The sequence below is a fragment of the Henningerozyma blattae genome, chromosome 7 (assembly GCF_000315915.1).
Source record: "Henningerozyma blattae CBS 6284 chromosome 7, complete genome".
NCBI lineage: Eukaryota > Fungi > Ascomycota > Saccharomycetes > Saccharomycetales > Saccharomycetaceae > Henningerozyma > Henningerozyma blattae.
Window position 1 is genome coordinate 274,352 of NC_020191.1, and position 17,350 is coordinate 291,701.

General features: G+C 30.1%; 5 protein-coding genes across 5 annotated transcripts; 1 reads left to right on the forward strand and 4 right to left on the reverse strand.

The window, feature by feature from the left end:
* Positions 1-679: 679 nt before the first annotated feature.
* TBLA0G01090 (Zn(II)2Cys6 transcription factor domain-containing protein) lies at positions 680-3,148 on the reverse strand (the record flags this gene model as incomplete). The annotated part of the gene is made up of 1 exon (XM_004181526.1): positions 680-3,148. The coding sequence occupies one exon, from the start codon at positions 3,146-3,148 to the stop codon at positions 680-682; it is 2,469 nt and encodes an 822-aa protein (XP_004181574.1).
* A 2,053-nt stretch (positions 3,149-5,201) lies between these two features.
* TBLA0G01100 (Zn(II)2Cys6 transcription factor domain-containing protein) lies at positions 5,202-7,103 on the reverse strand (the record flags this gene model as incomplete). The annotated part of the gene is made up of 1 exon (XM_004181527.1): positions 5,202-7,103. One exon carries the CDS (start codon positions 7,101-7,103, stop codon positions 5,202-5,204), a length of 1,902 nt encoding a protein of 633 aa, XP_004181575.1.
* A 2,175-nt stretch (positions 7,104-9,278) lies between these two features.
* Positions 9,279-11,195, reverse strand: KEL3 (Kel3p; the record flags this gene model as incomplete). The annotated part of the gene is made up of 1 exon (XM_004181528.1): positions 9,279-11,195. One exon carries the CDS (start codon positions 11,193-11,195, stop codon positions 9,279-9,281), a length of 1,917 nt encoding a protein of 638 aa, XP_004181576.1.
* Positions 11,196-11,475: 280 nt separating this feature from the next.
* Positions 11,476-12,507, reverse strand: TBLA0G01120 (aldo/keto reductase; the record flags this gene model as incomplete). Its single annotated transcript, XM_004181529.1, has 1 exon — positions 11,476-12,507. The coding sequence occupies one exon, from the start codon at positions 12,505-12,507 to the stop codon at positions 11,476-11,478; it is 1,032 nt and encodes a 343-aa protein (XP_004181577.1).
* A 1,093-nt stretch (positions 12,508-13,600) lies between these two features.
* Positions 13,601-16,999, forward strand: ARG81 (Arg81p; the record flags this gene model as incomplete). The annotated part of the gene is made up of 1 exon (XM_004181530.1): positions 13,601-16,999. One exon carries the CDS (start codon positions 13,601-13,603, stop codon positions 16,997-16,999), a length of 3,399 nt encoding a protein of 1,132 aa, XP_004181578.1.
* Between the last annotated feature and the right edge of the window lie 351 nt (positions 17,000-17,350).

A 17,350-nucleotide genomic window follows, 5' to 3' on the forward strand; every position in this document is an offset into this window, starting at 1 on the left:
TCGCTTTGTTTAAACTTTTTGTTTCATACAATTTTGACGAAGGAATAATTTTTGAAGATCACTCTTTATTTGTTATACGGTCATGTCTCCTCAAAAGCAAAAATAATCAACCGAAAACAAAGATCGGTCCTGTTTGTTTTCTGGAAAATTATTTTTCATTAAGCCTTACAACAGTCATTATTTTAAATGCATACATATTATTTTCCATGAATTTTTTTGTGTGCTATGTATGACATTAATCTAACTTTACTTCTATCTAAAGACATAATTTGCCTACTAGTGCTCTACTAAGGAAATACCTAGTACCAGTAATTCAGCCCTGGGGCATTAAAAAGATGAAAGGTACAGGTGCTTTACAATTGAAAGCAAAAAATTTTGATTAAACTAATTCTGTCACATTCAATATAAGAAGATATTTTGTTAGAATTCCAATAGGAAAAGGAATAAATAAATGTACAGGATATAATTGAATTGAATATTACGTATGTATTTAGTTCGAAGTATATAGATTTAAATTAACAATACCTTAATATATTTGATACTTAAAGGAAACCATGCATTGCTGAAAAATTTCCAAGAAAATGAGACTTTTATTCTAATAAGAATGACTTCAGAAAATCAATTCTAGCCATACAAATATAAATTAAAAAGAACTCACAGTAATTAGAGTAATATAGTATCAAATTAAAGACACATTAATCGATATATTATTTAAGTCACTATAATCATTTTTTTCAATTGAATTTTTGAGCTTACAGAAGAATTTAATTATATCGCTCAAATCCAAATTTTTTAGAACTTCAATCCTACCAATGATATGAATACATTTATTGTATAATTCTGGCTTCTTAATTATCAAGGTGATTGCAGTGGCAATGAATACCGTCCAAAATGAATAAACACTGAAATATTTTAAGTTTAAAATTTGGTATAAGTTAAAAAGAAGATCATTTAAAGAATGATGAATAGAACTAGAATCTTCATTAAGATAGAAGTATCTGATATAAATAGAGAAAGAGGTAGTTATTATTGAATGATTTAGTGTTAGTGCTTGTCTTAATATGGTATCCTCGATACCTAAAAGAACTTTATTTATAGGTACAGAATTAACTATCCCAATTAACTCATTGTTTAACTTTAGACCTAGGTTATACAATCCTGATTTAATTTGTTCATTATTTTCCTGTAATTTTAATTTTAAAATATTAATACCCATAATTGAAAATCCTTCATTTGCCCTCCACTGAAAATCTGCTTCCAATAATTCACAGAATAATACGTCTAAATCAATGATGTAGCCAGTCAGCAAATTCAGTCGATTGTTAATGAAAATAGTATCATCTAATTGATTAGCATATTGTCTTGAACTGTTTTCCTTCAAACTCAAATTTGAACCTGCTCTATTATTTCCAAGTTGCAGACACTTAAGTGGCTGCTTTAAATAATCAATGTCAACGGTCGAATCTACACTAGATGCCTTATTTGTTGAAATGAAAAAATCACCTATTATGAAGTAATAGATATAGAACTTCAGATAAACAAAACCAAATAATAAATCATTACTAATAATTTTACTATTAAATTTCCATGTATCTTGACCAAACATATCATCCCTTGTTGATATGGAAAGAGAGCTTTCAACATGCCTCATCATTTTTAATAACTCTAGAATTAATTCTCTATTTGAATTTGAATTTGATATTTGAGCAATGCTAATACCATGGGCCTGGATAATATTTAAATCATTTGATTGATCTGCGAAATTGCTAAAGGTAGATATGGAGTTAGATGAAGTATTTACAAGTCCAGATGATAAAAATATTAAATGGATTAAGTTGAAGTTAACTTCTTTATTTTTATTCAAATAGATTAATATTTTAATAAAATATTTAATTGTATACTCTTTTATTAAATTAAACCAATAATTTGAAGTAAATGAATTATTCTTAATTAAAAAATTAGAAGATTTTAGTTTAAAAATCAATAATATAGTTGGAAACTTTTTAATTAGATTATGACTTAGCTCAATAAATTTCAAAAGATTTTTTTGTGGAAAAAAAATTAAAAAATTTGAATAAATTCTATTAAAGAACAAATATGTTGAAAAATTTAAAATAGATTCATTAAACGTTGACAAACTTTCATATGCATGATTTGGTGTTAAAAGGAAAGGGTCCTTTTTTAAAATAAAATTCAGATTAAATTGGTTAGTATTCATACAAAGATTTTTATAATATATTAATGAGTTTACAATTTCATTTATGGTTGGAAAATTTTTAGGCACCTCTAAAATGAATGGTGGAATATCATTTGATCTAAAATTTATTTTATTACTAAATAAAATTTGATTGGGCAACAAGCTAGTTATATTTATCTTTAAGGCTTTTAAAGTTTTAACTTTGATAGATTTTTTTGTTTTCTTTGTCTTTGATCTTAGCTTTAAAACTGGCAATCTATTTTTCACTTGTAAAAAGTTTTTTGAATTTTTATTTGTTGAAGTATTTGTATTTACTAAAGTTTCATTTGCTACATATTGAAAATAAGAAGATACTTTAGAATTTTTAGGAGAATTATTTAAAGTGTTGTTATTCTTTACTTCTGAAGTTTGAACATGAGTTGAATCTTTCGAGCACATAGTTACCAAAGTATTATGACAAGTATTTTCAATTGACTTCTGAATTGGGAAAGAATTTTGATTGGTATTTAAAAGCTCAGGCTCCCTCTTTTCATTGAATGATTTATGAATGTCTGACCTTGTAGTTAAATTTTGAATGGGAAGACTTGAGTTTGAATACTGGGCATTGCTTTCTATAGAACGATTTTTTTCTGTACAAGAACTTGATACACTTTTATTTGTTTTTCTTCTATTGTAACCATTAGCAGGCCGTACTGAAATGGAATTCTTAGAGGAATTTATTGTCATTGGAGGTATCAGATTTGAAGATTTTGTACTATTTACAGTACTAATAATGAATTCACTCTGATATTGACATAAATTCTGAGTATTTTTGCACCTACTACAAACTGGCTTAGCTTCATCACATTTTAAATGCATTTTTTTGCATCTAAAACAGCCATGTCTTGAATATACAGCTCTATTTTTTGGTAAATTCGTTAAGTATTTCTTGGATCTATTATTTTTATTCATTATCTTGATTTTAATTAATTTACGAGGCTTTAAGGTCCACAACTTTCAAAATTCCAAATATATAATAAATTAAACTCTAAAATATATCATCGATCCGATATTTTATTCTAAATACATATACTAAATCAAATTTTAAAATATAACATTTTTTTTTAAAAAAAAAGAAATGAAAAAAAAAGGACACTTTAGCAATTATATAAAAAGTTAAATATGCCAAGAAAAGTTGAAGTCCAGATTAAGTGAAAGTATTAATTATCTTTGCCAGGTTTGAAAGTACAGTAATAATAATAAGTATCAAAATAGTCACAATATTTCAGAAAACAATCTTGAGGTTATGCTTTTAGTTCAAGAACTAAAGTTATTTACTTGACAGAGCCTAGTATTGGATTATTTATTACTATACATACACATCTTATAGGATATCTCCGATATTACTACAATTGAAGGCGGGGAACAAAAATATGGGAATAGATCAACTCAACTATGAGCTAATTAAATGAAAAGAGCTAATTTTACCTATACTTTTCAATTCTTTACATGACGATTATAAATGGCAATTAAATTAAATAAACGAAAACCTAGGAAATATTAAGATGAAAGCCGATTTTCAGAAAACAAATAAAAATTACTCAAAGTATGTAATAAATGTGGTAAAGAAACCATCTTGTAAAGTAGAATGATACGTTCGCTGAGAATTCCCAAATCAAATCATCCTAAAATACTTTACAAAGACAAAAAAGGATAGCATGTGGCTATGGTCATAAAAGATTAAAAGGAAAAGATAGTGGTTATTGCAACAACAGGAAAAATCAGACCCCCAAGTTAAATAATTATGTATGTTTAACCACTATTGTATTTTATAAACATAACTTTCCGTAGATCTTACTCGTTAATAGTGCCTCATCTGTTGCGATATTACTTTTTGAGATACCGTGCATAACCGGTATAGTTTCAATAACCTATGTTATTAGTTATACCATGTAAGGAATACAAAAGTTTAAAGCAACAAATTATGGAGGAAATAGTATACATCCTGATAAGGAACTAAATAGAGAAACATATGATTGTTGATCCGGTGGTTGACTGAGACACCACCCCGATTCAATTCGTGTCTATGATAGATCTCCGGTTGAAGAAATCTTACTTTCGATGCAAACGTAGCCCATTCTTAATCGGTACTCCTTTTGACCATTAGGCAAACAATTGTATAATTGAGACGATAAAATATTCTAATCAATAGAATATAGTAAAATATCAAACAAAAAAATTACTATATTGAAGATACATTCTAGTACAACATAAGTGTCTCCTTTGAAACCTGTATATAATTAATTAGTACCGCATTTGTGGATAATTTGCTGTTTTAGGAAGGCATTCCGTTATACGAGTCAGACTGCATTATTTAGTTTTTTCGGATTTTCTCAACTCGGATAAATAATGTGCGAGAGTTTCTGAGCTAAGAGCTGATGCAATCCGATTCTGGAAAGCAGTAAATATGCGTCATTGTATTCGAGAATTATGAAAATATTACGGCACCTGATTAAGTAAAACGTGCAGAATTGGGAAATTGGCTTGGAAAAAAATCAAGCTTTCATTATCCGGAAAAGAATAGAAGAAGGAATAATAAAGTATGAAGTTATATTTGTGAAACCAATCAATACATGCTAGTAGTAATACCTTAGTTTAATACTAGAAAATTAAAAAAAATAAAATAAAAAAAAATAAAAAAAAATAAAAAAAAAGTGGCCCGGTAAATTATACAATGGTGATGGACCTGGTAACTTACAGTGAAAAAATGCTAATCATATGTACTATTTGAGATATTTGACACAATACTTAAGGTTAATTAGAGTGGGAGAGTATAGCAAAATTATATTGCTTTTGAATTTTGTTGAACACGGAAAAACAAGGAGAAAGCTTATGGACTAAAGTTACGAAAGTTAGTTAAACCCATGGAACATAATAATTAAGAAAAACTATGATTGTTCCGAGTCTCAAAGAGGAGCTAATTCCATGGAATGTATCGAAAAGGAAATCCCGAATCAATACTACATTAGTTCAAGATTTGGTTAGCCCCGGTATTACCAGAGGTCATCTTAACGTTATTATTCAGGGCAGTATTACGGTTGTTGTCTGTCTCGCGTGAAAATGAAGAAGTAGAAGGCGATTTAGAAGAGACCACAGAGTTTGTAATGGAGTTGGTAGAGAAAATTGAATTAGAGGCAATATTAGGTGGCATGGTGGTGGAAGTAGTTATTTCTTCGATATGTCGTATATTGAAATCAGTGTTGTTATTAAAGATCGAATTCTGAATTAAATCAAGAATTTGTTGATCAGGAAATTCAAACCCGTTTAGTTTCATGCAGACAAAAATATTTTGTATTTCTTTAATTTGCCTTAAATATACTTCTCTAGTAAACTGGGTGTTTAACAAGATGTTAATTGTTGCCAGGATGATTGATATTTTTTTAAATTGATTTGTCTTGGTCAACTTATCAAGACATTGAAAAATCATATTAAGTTTGGGCAATCGAATATATCTGTCCCAATCGTTTAAGCAATCAATTACTACTTGATCATTGGAATTTAAACTCTTCAATATATTGGAACCAATATAATTTATTAGATGTTTGCTTAGCTGCTGCAATATGTTGATAATGACATCTTTGGAAAGCTGCAATTCAATCAGTTTGACCATGATAATCTTATTGCAAAATAAATTCACTTTGGCAACTTCTTGATTTTTAATTAAATCCCCCCTAATTTCCTGTTTCACTAAATCAACCGCTCGCTTTGGATGAGTAATTAGCTCAGTTACCAATTGCTCAATATCAATTGGCTTTAATTGACTTATATTATTTGTTTTTAACCCATTTCCATACTCAGTATCACTATTATCAATATTGTTATTGCGATTATAGTTGGGGTGTAGTGGATTAGATTTCCAGTCACTAGCCGTTTCGAAATTTAAAATCTTTAAGAAATGAAGGTCGTTTCCTTTGAAAAATAAACTATAATTGATTGTCGGTATTATTATTGCAGTGGAAGATACTTGAATTATAGAGGTTTTGCTATTATTATTAATGTTACTTATTTTATTATTATTATTATTATTATTATTATTATTATTATTATTATTATTATTATTATTATTATTATTATTATTATTATTATTATTATTATTTTTTTTACGTTTTTCCGACGTTTTCGTATTCGATTTCCTAATTGAGAAATCGTGATATTGACTTGTTCCGGTGATTAAAGAAATTTCCGGCTTCGTTTTTTTATTCAAATTTGGAATAGCATTGATATTCTCGTTCGATTGAAAAATACTAGTATTATGAGAGTCGCCAGTTACATTGTGAGTAGAAATTGTAGTATTCGAGTTATTGATATTAATAGGAGAATTAGTATCAGTAGATAGAAAACTTTTAGGATATGCACTGCCTGTAGTTGCGGTGATACTTGCAGAAGAATTCTTCCGTGTAGTTGTATTACGTAAACCTTTGTAATGAACGGTGGTATTGGGGCTTGAATGCGTTCTTCTTACTTTTATTCTTTTATCATATTCTAAAGAATAATCTTCAATTTTAAAACTAGTCAATGGCAAACTATAATTTTTCTTATTCATATCTTGGTATTGATTATTAATAAAAAATGTCTTACTAATATTGCTGCCGCTACCATTGTTATTGGTTGAATGCTGATGGGAATGAGAGAAGGAATTTGATGTGGGGAAAGAATTTATACTAGTACTACCATTCAGACTGATTGGATGAGAGGCAGTTGTTTTTGGCATGTTCATCTTTTGGATTATAAATTCATCTTTATATTTACAATGTTTTATGTTTCTAGATAGACATCTACTACATTTAGGTTTTTTTTCATCACATTTAACATGTTTTTTTTTGCAATTCAAACAACCTTGTTTTGAATATACTATTTTATTTGACATTATTAACGTTCTGTATATATTTTATTGAGTACTGAAAATGTTGGAAGTTGGCATTGAAATGAAGAATGTCTCTGGAATTATTTTTTGAAAACTTAAAATTACTCTAAAATTGATACGCTGTCGTTTCCCTAAGATGTATATATATTTATTTAACAGACTAACTTGATTCGGAGAAACAACTTGTTATATAATATTCTTTTTTAGACTGCAAACTATGTTCAATATTGTTATTTGTTGGTATAAATGTTGATATATTCTAAAATTTTCTTTTTAACTTGACAAAAAATTATAATTAAGGTTTGCGCAAAAACAGAATATTCTCTTATATTTTTTATCGTTCAAAGTATTTATTATATCAAATGATACTAGCCTTATGTTATTTATTTTAGTTCCAGCTATCCCACGTCTGTATACTTTTTGAAATTTAAAAAATGCGTGGGGGTGAGCTTGATTAAAATATTATGGGAAAAATCGTATTATTAAAAAAATACATGAATAAAGTCTATTAAATAGATATAAATAGGTGCTTTGAAACTACTAAAAAGCAGAGATATAATAAAATTATAAAACAATATAAGAAGTGTCTTATGTATTATGCATTTACCGCTTTAGTGAATAACTTTCTTGAACTTTTGCTATTCAAATTGCATACTACAACAAAGAAAAATGAAGCTAATAACTGGACAAAATACTGCAAAAGGGTTTTTTTAATGAAATGCAGTAATAAGGTCATACAAAAAGGTGTAGGGGTATGAAAATTATTGTAGGTTAATTGAACATATGCTTGTTCAATTAATCCACGTAATGCAGTGTTAAAAAAATACAACCTTACATAGGGAAGTAATATCTATCAGAGTATATTCTAATGAAGAAAACAATTGAGTTTGTCAAATACAATAATTTTTGCATAGGAGACTTCTTTGCTGTGAATATCTCGTACAGCCAATAATTTAATATAGATACAACCTCCAATGTTTGTCTAAGTGAAATAATGATTATTTGAATGCCCTATCCCGTAACCGATCTGGCTATTATCTAGATTCGATTTACACATTAGGCACAAATAGGCGCAAATAAGTCCCATTAAGACAATATTCCCTACAATAGATAAAGCTCCTTAGTTACATTATGTCTCTTCGGCATTCCAAATCTAGTAAAGAAGAATTCTTAACTACTTCTGTGCCCATGCACGATGTTAATATATTGCTAAAGCTAAATAAGGCAAAGATATTATTATAGTATCATAAATGAAGACAATTATTGACGCTCTATCTTGGAAAGTTTTTCAATACGTAGTTCATAGCCTCGTTAACTAAGATTCTTCAAGTTCTTCTAGCACTTTTTCTGGGGCCAGCTGTAGTTAGAGCTTTTTTGGAATAGGCGACGATTTTGTGCCTATAATTTACCTTTTGCCTTACCAGAAAGAAAAGCGAAATAATGATTAGAATATAACTGAACAAGTTTATTACGATGTCAGTACTAATGCCAAATAAGAAAATTAAGTTTACTAGAGAAAAAGTAGCAAGATTTTAACCGTTTCATCATTACTAGAAAGAATAACTCTTCCGGACAACTTACAATTATAGCCCAATAATAAACCCAGGCATGCAATGGAAGAACAGTAATTTACGAGGGGTTGTTTTGTTCTGTGATTTTATTTTCACTTTCAAGAATTTTATCATCTCAAAATTTTCAATCTCCTTTTTAGTGTTTTTTTTTTTACTTTCTTCATATTCTCGGTCCCAGCTAACAATTTCTCAACAAATATGGCAAAACACTAAAATGTTTCCATATTTGGAATAACTGTGTTAAAGTATTGGTTACCGTTACCTAACGCTATGAACTAGAGAAATATCTTATATCTTTATCGTTGTGGACTTAATGTGCCAAGGACACATATGCATTAACTACAATAGTTTCATCGGTTTAAGAAACTTTTAATTTATTATTTTTTTTGCACAATTCGGTATATTCCGATTTGAAAATATAAATACAATGATTATTGGCAAAAATAATTAAATAACTGTACAATGGAAAAGGAAAACAGCGCAACTTAATATAGAAGGAATCCCGCTTAGGTAGATTTTATGATAAACATTGTCGATTATATAACTATACATTCTTCCCACATAATATAGCTATCAAAGTGTAGATGAGTTGGTCTAAAGTGTTTAGCTATCTTCTCTTATTGACTTGAGTGGTATCTCTTTCAACAATATTCTCTATACCGCCAAGTTCTTCCATTTTATCTTCTTCGATACGAACTTGGTCACGTCTTTCCCACCAACGATCTTCAGTTAATTCAAAGGATTTCTTCTTCAGATGTTTACCTTTAGAGTCTCTATTGTTTGAAATAGCCCATTCCAGGAAAGTTGCACCCGTACGAACGTAAAATGCTCTTAGTGTTTCAAATGGTTTTGGATGAGGCAACCACGGCCTTGGATCTGGGATTTCCATTTCATCTTCATCTGCCTCTATTTCTTCTTCTTCTTCATCTTCTTCAGCAACCAACTTTTGATCCACAATTTCTTCCTCACCATCATCTTCATCTTCTTCTTCGTCATCTTCATCTTCTTCATCAGAAAATTGCTCCCCTAATTCCTTAGCAGCTTCAATCTCTTCCATATCTTCCCAATAAACTGTAACACCATCCAGCTTATTAAGATCGATACTATAAAACGAATCAATAGAATAATCTTTCTCTCCAAGCTCCCAAGAACCACCAAATATATAGAGGGTGTCGTTAACTACAGCAGTAGTTGCATTAAATCTTACATGAGGCAATTGATTCATAACTTCATATTGCTTTGTAACTTGGCCATCTTTTGATTCATCTTCACTATTTGATTCGTCATCATTGATTTTTAATTCTTCTTCAATGGCATTAGGGTCTTCACTATCATCGTCAGTTAAATTATTTTTCTTTAAAATTGAATTCAAAATATCTTGTAATTCCTTTTCTTTATCCTTTGTGGTCTTTGGACCGATTTTTATTGTCTTTTTTCTTTGCGATCTCATGGATAATGAGAACCATCTATTTATTTCAATTTGATATGTAAACAAATCGTTATAAAACAAAGAGTCAAGGCTTTCTTCCGTTTCTTCAAAATCGAAAACACCGCCAAATAAAATACCTCTACCCTTATGGTGAACCATAGAACAACCAACTCTGGGAGATGGTTGAAACCCTTGTTTCTTCCGTCTTTCCCATCTAATGCCACTAACATCAGATTTCATCTTTAGGTACCAACAATCTGAAAGAATCTTACCTTTTTGTAAACCCTTTCCAGCTTTCACTTTACAATAGCCACCCCATAATAGAGCACCATCTTGGGTAGGGATTAAGGAGTGACCAGATCTTGCATCAGGAATCGCATGATTTGGCGGAAATTCCACTTGAGTCCATTTGTATTTAGTGACATCAAATAACCATAAATCTTTGAGGTAAGTTGTAGATGTACCCAAATCTCTAAACCCACCATGTAATATGATAAAGTTTTTCCAAACTGTCATTCTATGACCAGATCTTGCTGAAGGTCCATTCTTATTTTCTACCTTAGACCATTCTTTTGTTGCACAATCTAATAACCAAGTATCGGAATAATGATAAAATGTATTTTGTTTTGGTGAAGAAAATTCACCACCATGTAGCAATGCAATACCAGTTGGATGTGATATCATTGCGGAAGAGGATCTTGGCATTGGTGAATTTTGGGAAGTATATTTCTTCCATTGATCGTTTTCAGGATTATAGGTAAATAGATCGTTGTAGAAAGTTGTAGTTGTTGAAGTATTTTCACCACCAAATAAAATCAATTCATTTTTACCATGTATTGGATTGGAAATCATACATGAATTAATTCTTTTGGTAGGCTTAGATACAGTTTCAATATTGATTTTTTCGAACTGTTCTTGTTGTTTCTTGAAGTTTTCTAAAATGTCCTCAATAGCCATGTCATCATCTTCTTCTTCCAATTGATTTTTTTTACTCAATTTTTTATCCTTCTGTTCTGCTTTGGCTTGATTTTTTTTGGCTTTGGCTTCAGCACGAGCCTTTTTGGCATCTTTATCTTTTTTATTCTTTTTAGCCATTGTTATGCAATTTTTTTGTCCAATATATATATAGGGTTTCAAGTTTAATTAGAATCTAATTATTTTTGTATATATTTTTTATATATGTCAAAACGTTAGAAATTTTTATATTCTCATCGTGAAATTTGTCAACAGAAAATACCGAAGGAAGAAAACATAATTAAGAATGTTGGGTGTACGTGTGTATTGTTCCACTTATAGGCACTTTGTAAATTCTGAAAAAACAAGTTTATAATACTGTAAAGGAGCCTTAGATGTAATATTCATTAGTGAAAGAATATTACTGAATTAAAGCCTTAGGTCGGTATGGTTCTTCCAAGTACTTACATTCTTCTTCTGTTAGAGTAACGTCTAAAGCTTTGATTGCCTCTTTGACTCTTTGGACAGAATTTAAGCCCAAGATGGGGAAAGTACCTTTACTTAGTAGCCAAGCGGTAGCAACTTCAGCCATCGTAATACCTTTTTTTACTGCAACTTGTTCAACACGATTAATAATTTCAATCTCAAAATCTTCGTATTGATTTAGTCTTCGGCCTTTCAAAACTCTGTCGTTATCCTCTCTATATGAAGAAACTTCAACAGGTCTGGATAATAAACCTCTTTGTAATGGTGACCATGGTGTTTGAGCAATACCGTGCTTCTTAATATATGGAATCATTTCTCTCTCTTCTTCTCTATATAATAAGTTATAACAATCTTGCATATTAACAAATTTAGACCAGCCATTTTTCTCAGCAATAAATTGATATTCTGCAAATTCGGTACCTAGCATGGAAGAAGCTCCAATGTATCTAGTTAGCCCTTGCTGAACAACATCGTTCAAAGCCCTCATCGTTTCCTCCATTGGTGTATCTTGGTCTGCTCTATGTATCTGGTAAACATCGATATAAGTTCCTAATCTTCTTACAGAGTTTTTGCAAGCTTCAATAATATGCTTTCTTGATAACCCTTGTTGATTAGCAAAATGGACTTTTTGATCTTCATTCATTGGGCCAGTTCTTTGAAATCCTTCAAGAGAACTATCAACAGGTGCCCATACTTTTGTCATAATAATTACTGTTTCCCTTGGAATCTCATATTCTTTTAAAAATTCTCCTAATAATATTTCACTTTGACCGTTACTATAACCATCTGCCGTATCAAATGTACGTAACCCTGAATCATATGCAGTTTTTAAAATCTTGAAAACTTCATTTTTATCCTCAATAATCCAGGGATGCCAATCTTTACTACCATAACTCATGCATCCAACAATAATTGGCGAGATTTTTAGGCCTGTATTGCCAAATTTAACTTGTTGAGTGATACCCATTTTTTTCGAACTCTTTAGTATCGTAATGAATATAAATTTTTGATGTATTGCTTTTATTCTTCCAAGTGAAAAATATTGTTTTACTTACCAATTTATATTTGAGCTTATATATAAATTTTTTTATTTACTAAAGATTATATTGGTTATTATGTTTGTTGCTTGGAGGATTTATCCTTCTCGTATTATCATTCTTTAATTTCGGCCGAGATATTTTCGGCCGAGATATTTTAACCGAGCCGAGGATTTTCAAGGTAACGCTGATTTTTCAGATCGAATTTTCAGGTTCATCAAAATGAGCAACTATCATATTGAAAGAAAAAAAAGAATGTTTGCATTATAGGTTTTTTTTGAACTAATACTCACTTGGAACTTATACATGATAGGCAGTGATCTATAAGAAAATAAGAAAAATGTTATGCTATTGTGGTTCTGTTCAAATATGGTAATTGAATTGTATCTGAAGTGATTTGGTTTTAATCATCTCTTAATGGTCTAATTCAAGAAAAAAAAACTTGCTAGATTAGTTGAGATAAAGACTATTTTTCTAAAGAGGGCTTACAAGCTAGTTTTATATTTTCTTGGCCTATGTAATACACCACAGACTATGTTAAAAAAAAAGTCTTAAAAGTGTAAAACAAAATAAAACAGTGGATAGCAAGGTTATCTAGTGAGTTCAATACTATAATGTAGGGGAAATGCATGTTTTTTATTCAATGGTTATAAAAATTATATCTATATTTATCATTTTGCTTATGGAGGAAATTAAATTAGCTTATGTTTCCTGTGGTGGTAATAGTATACAATTTTTACTGCAATTTTTGTGGATTTGATAATATAAATTTATTATTTTTCTTAGTATAACAAAGTATTCCCTAAAGTGGTTGTTCCATTTATTTTGACTTAGTGTCGGATTAACTTGGAAATAACTCCGAAATAAAAGCAAAACATTTGAAAACATTTGAAAAATTAGTTTTAGTGCTCCAAAAAATATTAATACTAAAAACAACATGGTGAATTTACTTACGTACTATAACAACCAAATATTTCATTACAACGACACATCTTAAATAGTTTATTAATTTTTATTTTATTAATGGGTTATAATGACGAGACCGCAAGAAATAGAACGTATTCGGGTTGTTGGACCTGTAGAAGTCGTAAAATTAAATGTGATCAACAAAAGCCTCAATGTAAACGCTGTTTAAAGGCAAATTTGAAATGCGAAGGTTATAATATCCGTTTAACATGGTGTGATTTAGCCAAGTATGATATATATGGCGATTTAATTGAAAGTGCAGACGACAAAAAAGCTGTTCATCAAAGAAATCATATTAGTTTTGCAAAATATAATAACAATACAGTAGACTTATCTGAAATTGATGATAACCTATCCTATTTAGATGATTCAGACCCTAACGAAATAAGAGGTGTGCGATTTTTACAACAAGGACCATTTAGACTATTCACATATGCAAATATAAACTCTCTTGACAGACATAACCTTTCCGGTATAGAAAAGTTAAATCATCATAAAGTTTATAAATCAACGATTAGTAGAGATTCAAGCTTAACACCTATCAAAACCACTTCTCCATTACCCTTAAGAAGCTCTCCATTAATTCGTCATGCACATACTCCAACACAATCACTCATACAAGAGCAATTAAGTCAAACTCCTAATCTGATAAAAAATGATAATTTTCATGAAAATTTAATTAAAAGCATTACAAGTAGTGTTAAAAAAACTCAGAATAACCGTAATATAAATGAGTCACATAACCATCACTCCCTTGATGAAGATGATATAAATCCAAGTCAAGGTATAGATTCTGATACAAATTTGTCTGCAAATGTAAACAATGACGAAATTAATTTTGCAAATATTAGTACCTCAACGAATCTCCCATTAGAAAATGATGTAAATGGTCATAGAGGGAAAGAAAATAATGAAGATAATAGCATTGATAACCATTATACTGATGAAAATGAAGATTATAGAAATGCTATATCTCTAAATACAGAGCCACCGATTTACCCTAAATCGGTAGATAATGGTGCTGAAAAGAGTTCTGAACTTCACGATGCAACCAGGGTTCCCACTACTCTCGTTTCAAATAAAGTAAGTTTAATAAAAAACAATAGTAATAATAATGATATTAATAATGCAAAAATAAACTTGGGTACAACTAACCTAAATATTGAAAAAAATGAGCCTCCTATAACATCATCTATTGGTAGCCCTAATGATAAAATTCTCAATAAGAATATAGCAAAAAATAGAGCTATAGGTACAAGTAAAAGGTTTGATTCTCATGCAAGTTCAAATATAGCTTTACATACAAACGGTAATAATACAATTAATTCCGATCTAAATATCACTTCAGACAACCTTAGTGATGTTACTTTTGATTATGATAAAAGCAAGAATACCGTCTTTGCGGACCCAACCTTATCTTGGATTTCAAGAGAATTAAGAGATGATGTGCTTCTATCTGCACTAGCTTTACAGGTATCTAATGTAATTCAACCTAATGATAGTAACTCAAAGTTTCAACAAGCATCTGATTCAAATGGTGCACAAACACACAATGATAATCAGCTACGTACCCCAAAGATTACTACAAATTTGGCTAGTACTCAAAATCCAGATACTACTACTTCAAAAGTAAACCAAACATTACAATCTGCTATTCAATCGTTATTTACAAGTCAATCTACAGCTGAAAGTGAAATCGAAAAGATTATTACTACTGCAATAGATTCAATGCATCCATCGCCGATTCATTTAAATTCCGAATCATTAGTAGCAAGCATTCCGTCTAATGATCTCATTCAACCTAATGATATTGTCCCATATGCTCAGGATACTTCTCCCAAGCAAATCAATAAATCTAATATAAGTGATCAGATATTATTTGATTCACCAAATGGTGACTCTTATATGCCCAAAACAGTAATGGAAGTTGTATCTTCTAACTCATTAGATGAAGATATAACTGAAAACATTAAAGCAAGAGATTTATGTTTCGTTGTACCGAGAACAGGATTGTTGGTTCATGGCTTATCGAGATTTTTATTAAATCATTTTATTGATAATGTGGCTGATTTAATGATTGTTGTCACCGTATCAAAAAACCCATGGAAGACATTATATTTTCCCAGGGTGTTAAACACACTGGGGGATCTTGCAGGATTGGGTCATTCATCTTATTCCAGAAATTCTTTATTAAATGCAATATTGGCCTTATCATGTTTCAACCTTTTAAACAAATTCCCAAAAACAACCAAGGAACACAATTTTTTTCTAAAATTAGGTATCCAGTTTAGGTTACAAGCATGCATCTTCCTTAAAAGCTGTCTTCAATATACAGTTAACAAAGAAAAATATAAGGATGTTTTATGTGCACTATTGGCAATGAGCTCTATTGATGTAGTTTGGGGAACTATGACAGATTGCCACTATCACTTAGATATCTGCAGGAAATACATTGAAGCTCGTATGAAAAGGAAATCAAAATTATCAGAAAAAGCCAAGACGCTGCATCGTATTTTTACATTTTATAAATTAATACAAGATAGTACATCGTTGGATAAAGTTCGAGAATCAGAGATTGATCTCCAAAATAAGCAATTAATATCTGACACTGTGACTACTAATGAAAATAACCAAGGAACTTATCTGGAGGAAGTTCATTCGATAACTGGCCAAATATATATTCGATATATTCCAGAAAATCCCACTAAGCAAGTAGAATCACCTGCAAGTGGCTCACCTCCAATGTTCAATAGAATTTCTAAAGAAAATTATTATTTTTCTAAGGGCAACAATAACCAACCTCTTGAAGCTGATATTTTAAGAATTGATTGTTTATATGGATTGCCTAATTCATTGATCATGTTGTTTTCGGAATGTATTTCACTAGCAAGACACAGCGAATATTTCAATTTAAATAAATTATCTCTACCAAGGAATTTTAACGATTTAATAATTAAATTTGAAAAGAAATTACTAAAATGGAAACCAGAATGGAATTTTTTCCAGGAAGATAATGGAATACAAGATGAAAATGGAAACAGAAATTTCTTAAATGACACTATTGAAGGGGTCTATCACCACACAATTAGTTTCTATAATGGGCTAATAATTTATTTTTTCACCATTATTAGGAATTTAAATGTTGAATTTTTGCAAAATTATGTTATGAAAGTTATTTCATCGCTAAATAAGCTAAATAAACTGATCGAATTGAAGAATATCAAAGTTTTACCGTTAATGTGGCAAGGAATAATTGCTGGCTGTGCATGTCAATCTGAAGATATACAAGATCAGTTTAGAGAATGGGCTGGCCAAATGGCAAAAAATGGTATGGGATCTTATTGGGGTGCAAGACAGGTCATGTACGAAGTTTGGAGGCGTCGTAGGGAGGCTTTGGATGGTGATGATTGGTACAGTGTCTACAAAGATTGGAATATTAACTTGATGCTATTTTAATACTTCTTTTCATAGAGTTATTTTCATTTGGTATTTTGCTTATTACTACATAAAAATTGGTTATATACTTATTAGTACTTCCTGGTATCTAATAGCATTGATTAGCTAATGCTATCAACATTTTAACGATAAAAGAGATGTAAGGAAATAGTAATAAGGCTCAATTATTGGAATAGCAAAAATAATAAATTATGGATTATATACTTTTACTATTTAACTGGCGGTAAGTTAGCATGAGCTGCATCTTAAAGCTCTACTATAATTATTCAAATCACTCTAGTTACTTCAAATCTCTTAGATGGACATCGCGTTAATGCACATTTTTTGAGCGTAAAGATATCCGAGCGTTAA